Source organism: Chlorocebus sabaeus, chromosome 15 (genome assembly GCF_047675955.1).
Source record: "Chlorocebus sabaeus isolate Y175 chromosome 15, mChlSab1.0.hap1, whole genome shotgun sequence".
Classification (NCBI taxonomy): Eukaryota; Metazoa; Chordata; class Mammalia; order Primates; family Cercopithecidae; genus Chlorocebus; species Chlorocebus sabaeus.
The window spans coordinates 49,289,103-49,301,054 of record NC_132918.1 but is presented as its reverse complement, the minus strand read 5'-3'; the positions used below and the strand labels follow the sequence as shown (position 1 = coordinate 49,301,054).

General features: G+C 40.5%; 1 protein-coding gene across 2 annotated transcripts; it reads left to right on the top strand.

Annotated features, from left to right (window-relative positions):
* The first annotated feature begins 2,217 nt into the window (after window positions 1-2,217).
* On the top strand, window positions 2,218-9,367 carry RNF7 (ring finger protein 7). Of its 2 annotated transcripts, none has more exons than XM_008008896.3 (3): window positions 2,218-2,536; window positions 7,218-7,265; window positions 8,824-9,367. In XM_008008896.3, the coding sequence occupies exons 1-3, from the start codon at window positions 2,362-2,364 to the stop codon at window positions 8,940-8,942; spliced, it is 342 nt and encodes a 113-aa protein (XP_008007087.1). In that variant the 5' UTR covers window positions 2,218-2,361; the 3' UTR covers window positions 8,943-9,367. The 2 variants fall into 2 exon arrangements, with proteins under 2 accessions (XP_008007087.1, XP_008007088.1); XM_008008897.3 differs by having other exon boundaries at window positions 2,252-2,529.
* The last annotated feature ends 2,585 nt before the right edge of the window (window positions 9,368-11,952 follow it).

Here is an 11,952-nt window from a genome sequence, read left to right as displayed (position 1 = left end):
AAAAATAAGTGTGGGTTGTGTCCCCACACACGAAGGACTGGTGAGAGGAACAATGCACAGTGGTGGAGTGGGAACTGAGCAGGCCATGAGGAGGACAGATATTTGTTTTGCTGCATTCAAGGCCGCCTATAGTTCCTGCCCTTTGGGTGCTCATGATGGCAGACAAGCTCTCATGAAGGTGAACCAAAGGAGGGAAATCACAGGAGACCCGTTGGCCCCACCACGCCTGAACAGCTGCTGCAGCCTGAACTTTCCACCTCACTCCTGCTTTCCCTTCTCCCCATGCATGCTTGCTTGTTGCACTGAACTCCCGTGCATCACTCATTCCTGTTCTCTTTGTCAGGAGAAAAAGTTCTCCTGACATGCAGTGTGTCAAAACCATACTCATCTCCCCAGTCCGCCTTCCACTTCCCGCCTCTATGCTCCCGCCTGGCTTCTGTTCTCAAATTTCACCGCAGCCGACACCTCTCTCCAGATTTCATGGCTCAGCAAGGGCACATGCCATTCCTCCAGCAAAGCCATCCTTCTCCCTTTTCACCGTTTCATCCTTTTGTCTTTCAAACTTCTCACCAACTGGGTGCGTTTTATCCTTCTCTTTGTTAGATACCTAGCATTTACAGCCATCTCTAGGCAGATGTGTGGTCGTTCAGTAAGAAGGGAACACATGTTTTGTGTGCTCACTCCAATGGGTGTCTGGCTTATAAAGTTGGTGTGGTCCAATTCCTGTCTGCCACCACCATTGTGCTCTGCTCTGCCCAACAGCTCAGAGAGGTTTGCTCTCTCCACTGGCCCTGAAGGCCCTGAAGGCCTCCCATGTTCCCCCAGTTCAAACTTCACCTCTCCCACGAGGCTTTCCCTCACTGCATCCTGTACCCTCACAGCCCTTAGCACACCACTCAACAAATACACATTTGCATCTAACCGAATGTGACCCTGCGTCCATATTTATGTTTCTATAGATTAAAGCATTCTTGTTTCCCCTGCCAGGCTCCATTAGCCTAGTTAGCTTTTGCCCAGGTATCAGGAGATGAGGGGATGGCGAAAGGCTCAGAATCCAAAATTGACAGAGTAGGTGTCCACCACTAGGTGACGGTGGGATCAGGCATCTCCTTAGGCTGTCTGTGCTTCTGCTTTCTTTTCAATGGAGATGCCTGCTTTCTTGGAAACACATGTGATGGTGGGCTAGCAGTAGAAGCACTACTGTAATAACAATGTGATCTTTGTCATTTCACTTCTTCGGACCTCATTAGTCCTACATATAAAAAGAGGAAGTTAAACTAGCTCAAATGTACTGAGCAGAAGGAATGGAGACTGTGCAGATGAGGAAGCAGGGCCTGAAAAATACGTGTGGGAGGTTGTGTCGCCACACACCGGAACTCCTGGGATCCTGACCTCTTTTAGGGGTCAAAAGAGGGCAAACTAGTTGCCTAACAATATTTAGAGCTATTTCTCTCTTTTCACTCTCATTCTACGAGTGTACACCGGAGTTTCTAGAAATTACATGGTATGTGAAGTTATCTAATGATAACCCGTAATGAGGTTATTACTGTGATTTTTAATGAATACATTTAAAAATATGTTTTAATTTCTTAAAAAGAAACATTAATCTCTATGTATGTGTGTATACATATACAGGAAATGTATGAATATTCATTATACATGAATGTACATATATTCATTGTATATATGTATATATATTCATACGTGTGTGTGTGTATATATATTTATACATTTCCTACATAAATAAAAGCTCTTTAAGGGACTAATAATTTTTAAGTGAAAAGGAGTCCTGAGACCAAAAAGTCTGAGAATCACTGAACCAGATTTCTAGATCTTTAAGATCATTAATTCACTCAAGAAATAACTGTGCCTCTTGTGGCCAGGCATTTTGTAGATACCGAGGACAATGTGGTGATAAGAACACGTTCCCTGCTCTGATAGAGTTTTACACTTGGGAGGGAAGTGACAAACAAATAAATTAACAAGATTATTTTTGAGAGCAGTAGTTTTAATGAAGCCATAAAGCAGGACACAGACACACATTCCAGCACAATCTGTGCGCCTGCTCAGACGTAACACCCCACACCGCGGCAGGCGGATTCGGCAGCGTAGCCCCGAGAAGCCCCAAGCCCGCTCCGTCCCCCCAGGAGGGCGAGGGCGGGGCCTGCCTGCCCCCCCGCCGCTGGCGTCCGGTGACGTCACTGGGCCGCGCCAGCCAATCGTGGGTGGCCGGGGTCTAGGCACCACGGTGGCCTGCGGCCTGCGGGCGGCGCTGTGGCCCGTCCGGCGGCCCGGCAGAGCCGCCCTAGCCTCCCGCCTACCCCAAGCCAACGTCTCCGCCGTCGGCTCCGCGGCGCCGCCATGGCCGACGTGGAAGACGGAGAGGAAACCTGCGCCCTGGCGTCTCACTCCGGGAGCTCAGGCTCCAAGTCGGGAGGCGACAAGATGTTCTCCCTCAAGAAGTGGAACGCGGTGGCCATGTGGAGCTGGGACGTTGAGTGCGATACGTGCGCCATCTGCAGGGTCCAGGTGATGGGTAAGCGCTGCACGCAAGGCCGGGGCCGCGCTGCGGCCTCCGGGAGCCGACTTCGGGATTGGGACGGGACGGGCGCCCGCCAGAAGCCTTGGAAAGTCCCCTGCCTTGGGGAGTGGAGGTCGCCCTGCCCGGGCGCCGGAGGAACGCGGAGCCACGATCCTGTTGCGGCTCTTGAGGGCTGAGGGGTTGTGCAACAGGCGCCCGGCGCCGGGTGGTTGGTGTTCTAGGGAGAGAAATGGGCAATAAACGGAGGTAAACAAGGTAATTTCAGGTAGTGATGGGTGTGACCAGGAAAATAAAACCGGGTGATTGTTGGGAACTAGCAGGAAACACTTCGGTTTGTGTGGCCAGCCCCTGTTCTAAAAGCTCATCGCAAGGTGGACAGAGTAAAGGCCGTGATTCAGCAGTGAACTTTAATAGTCTTGGTCACCACCAAAGTGATGCTCTGGAGTCATCTTCCACAAAACGACACCCTTAGTTCTCCTCGAGGGACGCAGGAAAGTGTTCACAGCCATTGCATTTCCGGATTAGCTTACCGCCGCTCTTCGAATGGCTTTTAAATCTGGATTGATCTAAGACGGGTCAGATAGCACTAGCGTGGCTTGAAGGGGACAGTGTGGTTCAAGAATATCTAAGTTTCATGGAAGCCGAAGAACTGTAAGCCCTTTTTTCAGAAATGTAGAACTTCACCTCCGTTACAACCCCCTCTCCATATCGGATGTCATTTCCTGGAGAAGATACTGCCCTGCTCTGAGTCATGCCTTTGTGGAGAACCCTCTTACAAATATGTCTTCTTTCTGTGATATTTTGAGTTAAAATATTAGACCAAGCGAAACGTTTCAGAACAGCTTAATCTTGTTATATTTTATATGGTTCTAAGATCTCAGACCACTTTGAAAAGCAAGTGCTATTTAAATGCAAGTTGTATTTTCAGATAGGGCATTTAAAATTACTGTGAGAGCATCTTCAATGGAGTTCTTTATTGAGGGTAGTTAAAGAAAACAGACATTTCTGTAGTTTGAAAACTGACTTGTCTTGAAAAATGAGATAATTGGAGAACATAAAGAGAATTGCTGTCCTTGAGGGGGGATGAGACTTTAAACCTACCAGAATCAAGAGATTTCTCAATTTATGCTCTTTTGTCTTTTATTCTAAGGGCTTGTTTCAAAGAGGATTTACAACAATTGGATTCAGATATTTTTACCTTCTACTTTTGAAAAACCTTGTTATTAGACATGACCCACTTATTTTATATGGATCACTTGAGCCCAGGAGTTTGAGACCTGCCTAGGCAACATCGCAGGACCCTATCTCTACAATTAAAAATTAAAATTAAAAAAGTGACCAGGCATGGTGGCCTCCAGCTACTCAGGAGGCTGAGGTGGGAGGATCCCTTGAGCCCAGGAGGTCGAGGCTACAGTGAGCCTTGTTCCTGCCACTGCCACGATACTCCAGCTTGGGTGACAGAATGAGACCCTGTCTCAAAAACAAACGAACAAAACATATTAGGCTTTAAAAGTATCTAGTTTATTTGCCAGCAATACAGCTGCCCCTACCCTCACTTAGGAATCATAATTTCCAATTTGGGAAGCATCTTTTAACTGATCCAAGAGACTGTTTTTTTTTTTTTTTTTGCAATACAAGTTTTGCTAAACATTTTATCTCCTAAATAAATTTCCTTCAGTTTAAAGGAAACTAAACTTTCACTTAGTTCCTTTTCAGTTTAAAAATAATGTTCCCAAAGGGTATTTTCAAAAGATTTCTCTCCCAAAAAGCTGTTTCCTCCCGGAAGGAAAAACATTTAAGCAGTAAGTGGAAATGTATAACCTGAAATAATGATTGAAACTTTGCAACAAATAAACTTTACTGAGGTATTTTAATGTAGGTCAAAGTATAGGCTATAAATGACACATTTCATCATAAACTTTCTAATTATAGCAAGTATTCTGCTACTACAGGACCAGTCTTGCATATTTGCAAACAGCTGTACTTTGGGTTCAGGAAAGTATTCTAGGCTAGACCTTTGTATTTTGTTTATGAGGTGTTAAAACCCACTTAGAGGTCAGGTGACAGCAGAAGGAAATTTTTTTTCCCAGACTTCCTAGTCCTTACCCTAGCACCCTTCTAAAAGGTGTTATTGTACTCCTCAGAAATGTGCTGTTTTAGATTCTAGGAAGATCATTAAAGCAATTTTTTATCTTTTATCTGAAACTTTAGGAATTTGTGTAGATTTGGGTCAGTTTTGATAATTACATTAGAGCTATAAGCGTAATTTAGAGATTCCTAGATTCAGCAACAAGAACCCACTTTGTTCCCTTTCCTTAGTATTTGGAATTTATCTTACACTTGTGATTTATTATACTTTCTGCTCCCAAGATTTGCTTGTCAGCCCATTCTGATATGGATAACACTCTCATCTTGGTTTCCACTATCCTCCCTTCATTCAGAAAGGAGTGATGATTGCATAGTGAGCAAGTGCTGATGAAAAGGGTTGAATAGGTTTGCTAGTACAGCCAGTTATAATAGCCAGGGTAACCCTTCATGACTGTATCACCTTGGATATTTCACATAACTTTTGGGAGCCTTATTTTCTTAATTTGTAAAGAGGCAGTTGGGATCACCAACCTTAATATTAAAATTCTGTGATTGCACAGAACTAGAGCCAGATACAGGTAGCACGTCTTCACTGTTGTATCACAACCCTCATGATATTTAGTTGTCTGTCTACGTCCCCATTTGCTGGTGAGCCCCTTGAGATCCAGCCTTGGTCATTTTGGTGTCCCCAGTGCATAACTCCTTGCACAGAGGAGTAATTGTGGGATTGAAGAAAACCTCAGGAGGCAGTGGTTGTTTTTAATCCACACTGAAGAGACTAGGGCGGTGGTGTGTTTTTAAGGGTAAGAGCATGTGGAGAGGAGCAAACAAATGCCTGAGCAAAATCCAGTGTAAGAAGAGAAGCAGGCTTCAACTCCACCGTGTTTCTATTTTTACAGAATTATTTTTCTCCTATTTATGTTAAAAACTATTTTCTGTTGGTTTGAACTTCCTTTTACCCAACACTGACTCCTCTTCCAGCTAGTGAATGAGTCCATTTTTGGTCCCTAAAGTATTCTATATTACTTTTTTCATTAAGCTGATAGTATTCCAGATTGAATTTTGAAAACTTCTTAGTATAGCCTTTAGGATCTCATTTTTAGTGTTTACACCTACTCCACTATATTAGAAGTTACTGTAAGCTCACTGGGCATGCTCATGGACAGTTCATTTTCAAGACACCCTTTTAAATAACCCATACATATAATGTTAGTATTTGTTTATATGTACATCAAGAAATTCTAGAAGGATACCCAAGAAACCAGTAATAAAGTAATTTATTAAAGTACTTTACCATTGTTGGGTAAATGCTTTGGGCTCAGACTTACCTGTAAAGGAAGTATTTTTTTTTTAAACTTTTATTTTAGATTCAGGGGTATAAGTGCAGGTTTGTTACATAGGTAAACTTGTGTCACAGGTGTTTGTCGTACAGATTATTTCATCACCCAGGTAGTAAGCCTAGTACCCATTAGTTATTTTTCCTGATCCTCTCCACCCTCCACCCTCTGAAAGGCCCCAGTGTGTGTTGTTCCCTGCTGTGTGTCCATGTGTTCTCATCATTTAGCTCCCAAGCATTTTCTTACAAAGAAAAAAACCTTGGTGCTTAGGGATATCTAGTATTTACTTATTTTATCTATAAAATTCTCACCAGTATATATCATTCCCACTTAATATATAAATACTTCACGGTATTGTGCCTTTTTTACAGATGAGGGAATTGGAGTTCGTAATTGGTCCAAGGCCATGAACCTAATAAATGCCAGTGAAATGGGATTTGACTGTAGATCTGGCTCTGCAGCCCTTGCTTTCCCCTCCGTGTCTCACTGGCTTCTCACCAGCCTTGTCTGGATGACCATCAGTAGCAACCTATTAGAAGCATACAAAGCAGTTCGTTTTAGAGGAAGTCTCAAGTGTCTTAGGGTAGAAACTAAAAAGTTGCTTTTTATGAGTTGCTGAAGGAAAACTTCTGTATCAGTAAGTATGGATGACTTTTAAAAACTTGTTTATGAAAGAATCAAATTTTTTCAATTTAATTTTTATATAAGTTATATATTCACATAGTTCAGAAATTGAGGAAGATATGTATATTACCTGGAAGAGGAGTGAAAACTCTCCTTCCCATTCCACACCCTCCTAGTAAACTTTATTATTGGCTCCTTGGGTATCCTAGTGTTTCTTGATGTATGTATAAGCTAACATATATATATGGTTTATTTAAAGGGTGTCTTGAAAATAAACTGCCCGTGAGCATGCCCAGTAAGCATATAGTAACTTTGAATATAGTGGAGTGTGGCATATTTTTCTCTAGTAATTTTCTCTATTGGCACTGTCAGGACATCTTTTCATCAGAGCTTATAAAAATACAGGATTTGTTGTTAACTGTTGTGAAATTGCTCCTGGTTATAAGTAAATTGGTAGAATGCCTTGTACTTTATTCCTCTTTAAATAGTTACATTCAGATGAGAAATTAATAGTATGAGTCTTTACTGCCATCTCTAACCCTTAGAGCTTTTGACTTTGAAGTGTCTGGTTTTTAAAAATTGCATTCTGAGCATCAGAATGAGAATTGCTGTTTGTTTACTTTTAGATGCCTGTCTTAGATGTCAAGCTGAAAACAAACAAGAGGACTGTGTTGGTATGTTGTAATTTCGCTCTCTTGCTTTTTCAACTGAAGGTTTTCTCTCAGTAGGGATGTTTGAATTTGAAATTTAGATTGACTTTATCAATACACAAAAATAAACTGTAAAGCAGTGATCCATTATTAATATAAAATATGTTGGTTCTCAGAAGAGTTTAATGGAGTGAACCTGCAAATCCTTTTATTGCCGTCGTTAAGAATTGGTTATATATTCCAGACATGGTCATAATAAACATTTTGGTAATCAAAAATTAAATATTTTCTATTTAGAAAATTATAAAATCAGAATGTCAAAACATTATTTGAATTTTGGCTATGTTATAGGTCACTTTTGGTTCTAATAAGGCATTTCACTTTTCAATACTTTTATAATATGGTATTTAACTTTAAAACCAGAGTAGAAAAATTCTAAGTCTCAAGTATGTTTTTGGAATGTGGTTTGTGTATCAAATTTTCTTTAGAGTCTTAGACTGTAAAAGTTGTCGCAGGCTAAATATTTTAGGCAGTTCAAAGATTTTTATGCCCTAGTTCTTGAGGTGATCAAGTCTGGATTGCTATATAAACATGTTTACAGATTTTCTTAGAATAAAAGATTGGCTTTGTAGTTTGTGTTTGCATGGTGTACATAGAACACAAATACATGATGTACATAGAACTTCTTAATATTGATTCTTGCAATTTTGATCCAGTTCTTCCTCCTGAAACACTTAGAATGTTTCACCCTTTCTTCCTACCCCCTGTAGCAAATTTTCATAGGAATTTTTTTTCTTTTTTTCTGCCTTATTTCTTTCATTTAATCTTTTTCTCTTGTCATATAGCTCAGTTGATCAAGCAAGGGACAGATGAATACCAAATTTGAGACTGCATTCTAGATTATGGATGATATCCCTTGTTTTAAAGTTTTTCTTCCATGCTACTTGTTTAAAAAGTATTAATTTGGGAATTGTGAGGGGCAGGCCACTTTCTTGGATCACAGAGAGACCTCTCTCTCCAGCCAGCCACTTTGAAAATTTCATCATCACATGAGGAATTGCACTGCTTGTGGATGACTTAACAATTCATTACTTCTAGGAAACAGCTCAGCTCAGTAGATGCACAACTGAATATTTAGAAGCATGTTATTTATAATAGCCTACTGCATGCTAAAAACATTTACAACTCATTCTATCTTGGTAAATAAAAATTGGAAGGACATTTTTCCATAAAATAAAGCCCAGAAGGTCTCTAAGGTCAGTGCATAACTGAGAAAGTCAGATCTAAGGAAGGTTCAAGTCCTTTCAAAGTTCAAGAAGACAGCATGTGGAGCTGTGTAGGAACTAGGGGTCATCACATCATCCATAGATTCTAGAACGGGGATGGAAAGGCTCTCAAACAGTGACTTATGTCTCTGTGTAACTTATAAGTTTCTGTTTCTTTATAGATAGAAAAACATTATTTTGGCCAATTAACTGTCTTTTTTGAAGATTATTATTTGTAATATAAAATAAGCTGTAATTTTGAGTTCAGTATTTAAATTGAAATATGTAATGTCAACTCTTCTTTTTCTTTCTTTCAGTGGTCTGGGGAGAATGTAATCATTCCTTCCACAACTGCTGCATGTCCCTGTGGGTGAAACAGAACAATCGCTGCCCTCTCTGCCAGCAGGACTGGGTGGTCCAAAGAATCGGCAAATGAGAGTGGTTAGACGGCTTCTTAGTGCAGTTGTTCAGAGCCCTGGTGGATCTTGTAATCCAGTGCCCTACAAAGGCTAGAACACTCCAGGGGATGAATTCTTCAAATAGGAGCCGATGGATCTATGGTCCTTTGGGACTCATCAAAGCCTTGGTTTAGCATTTTGTCAGTTTTATTTTCAGAAATTCTCTGCGATTAAGAAGATAATTTATTAAAGATGGTCCTTTCTACCTCTGTGATGTGTGTCACGCACACAGCTTAGAAGTGCTACAGAAAAGGAAAGAACTCCAAATTGAATCACCTTTATAATTTACCCATTTCTCTACAACAGGCAGTGGAAGCAGTTTCAGAGAACTTTTTGCATGCTTATGGTTGATCAGTTAAAAAAGAATGTTATAGTAACAAATAAAGTGCAGTTTAAAACCCAACTCTTACTCTTAATTTGTTCCTAATATGTATTTTTGGCAGGGAAAGGGAGTGGTCCATGAAATCTTTATGTGATGTGAGGATTTTAAGTTTGGGCCAGTGAACGGGGTAAATAAAATTTAACTTTTAGGCATATGGAATTTTGATTGCCGTTAAAGTTACTATTCTCTGTCATTCAGCAAGAAAACGTAGATCTGTACTCACCTCACTGTTCAATCATTGAGTGGTAAAGGACAGAAGTATTTTCTGGTTCTGGTCAGATGATGTAATTTTTTTTTTTTTTTTTTTTTTGAGGTGGAGTCTTGCTCTGCCACCCAGGCTGGAGTGTAGTGGCATGATGTCAGCTCACTGCAACCTCCGCCTCCCAGGTTCAAGGGATTCTCCTGCCTCAGCCTCCCGAATAGCTGGGATTATAGGCATGTGCCACTACACCTGGCTAATTTTTGTGTTTTTAGTAGAGACAGGTTTCCCCATGTTGACCAGGCTGGTCTCGAACTCCTGAGCTCAGGTGATCCGCCCACCTTGCCTCCCAAAGTGCGGGGATTACAGGTGTGGGTCACTACGCTCGGCCCAGATGATATAATTTAACTGTGTTTTAGGTAACATGTTAATAAGGGAAAATGTTTACCAGTGTAGCATTGGGTCAAAAAGTTTATTTTATCACACAATGTTTTAATAAATGGTTTATTCTGCTTACCTTATTTGAATTGTCATTATAATTTTATGTGCAACCTTAAACTTAATAAACTAATTTGTCAAGTAAATACTTTCATTTAATTTGAAAATTCATATTCATTTGCTCTTTCATTTGGCAATAATAAAATTTAAGGTTTGTTACCTGGAAACAGTGCAAGAAAATACTAAACTTTATCAAACTGTTTCACACTGAGGGGAGGTTATTTTGTAACAAATGACGGACCACAAGTTCATTTTGGATTCTTCTGTGGTGGAGTCTACTGATATGAATTTAAGAAAAAACCTTAGAATCTTAATTTTTCACATCTACAGATTCAGTTTGCCATTCTGAATTTTTAAATCTAAGGAATGTGGATACATAGAATGTTTAAAAACATAACAATTAGAATAAAAAATTGAAATGCTTTTGTATGGGTTACTTTTTATGAATCACATTTTTCTGGAAATTTTTGCTTTATATTTTTTCACAGTTGTCTCTCTAGCTACTGAAAAAATTATACAAATATCTTTGGCCATTTGAATTTATCATTGTGCAGTAAACTGTTTTAGTAACTTTCTGTTTGACCTTTTTAGAAGGTTGCATCCTTAAAATGTGAACCAGATACATGACTTTGCATTGAAGAGGAAAGCAGTAGATTGTCAGGTTACTTTAGGCAGTGTGACAGAATGTAAATGAAATGTGGAGGATGGCGCTAACAATTTGATTTTCCACACAGCAAAACCACAGTCCCGCCACCTAACAAAGCCCTGTTTATGCTACACACCAGCATCTGAGGGAAGAGGAGGCGCTGTGACAAAGCAGCGCTGATGCTGCCCAGCCTGCCATGATCATAGCTCGTCTGCACAGCTGTCCGAAAGTTTAATACATACTCATCAGAAGGAATGCTGGGACAATTTTGGGTTCCAACACAAAAGTTAAGCATCGAACAGGTTTTTCTTTCCATTTGATTAAATGATGCTGATTTTATTTTACTCTTGCATTAGAAACAAACATTAGTTATCTGTTGCTATTTAATTTTCCGTCTATGCAAATTGTGTTATTACAGCTGACCGCTATCAGTAAATCTTAACTCTGTCAGTCCCATTGCTTCCTTTTTTATAAAAGTACTGTATCCCCCTTTACTGTCATGCAGTGAAATTCATAAATATATTTCCTATACATATAATTTAAATGTATATAATTGTTATATGACAGAACTAAAAAGAACTTGTAATTCAGTTGTATTTCGGTATAGAAATGCTTGGACATGGCCGGACACGATGGCTCACGCTGTAATCCAGGCACTTTGGGAGGCCAGGGCGGGCGGATCAACTGAGGTCAGGCGTTCGAGACCAGCCTGGCCAACATGGTGAAACCCCGTCTCTAATAAAAATTGGCCGGGCGTGGTGGCAAGTGCCTGTAATCCCAGCTACTCGGGAGGCTGAAGCAGTAGAATCTCTTGAACCCAGGAGGCAGAGATTGCAGTGAGCCAAGATCGCACCACTGCAGTCCAGCCTGGGCAGCGAGCGAAACTCTGTCTCAAAAAAAAAAAAAAAATATGAAAGTAACTGTAAGAAAAAGCACTTTGCTGCTTTTAAAGTTACTGCCATGGAGCCAGGCATGGTGGTGCACACCTGTAGTCTCAGCTACTTGGAAGGCTGAGGCGGGAGGATTCCTTGAGCCTGGAAGTTTGAGACTGCAGTATACCATGATCATACCTGTAAATAGCCACCACACTCCAACCTGGGCAACATGGCAAGACCCTGTCTCCAAATAAATAAATAAATAAATATTAAGTTATTGCCACAGGGTAGTTTGGAGTAACGAATGTTTTGTGCTCTGCAATGAAAAGGAGAAAATTTAAGTGTTTAGTAAGCCCTTGTTTGTATTTATTTTTTTGAGATGGAGTTA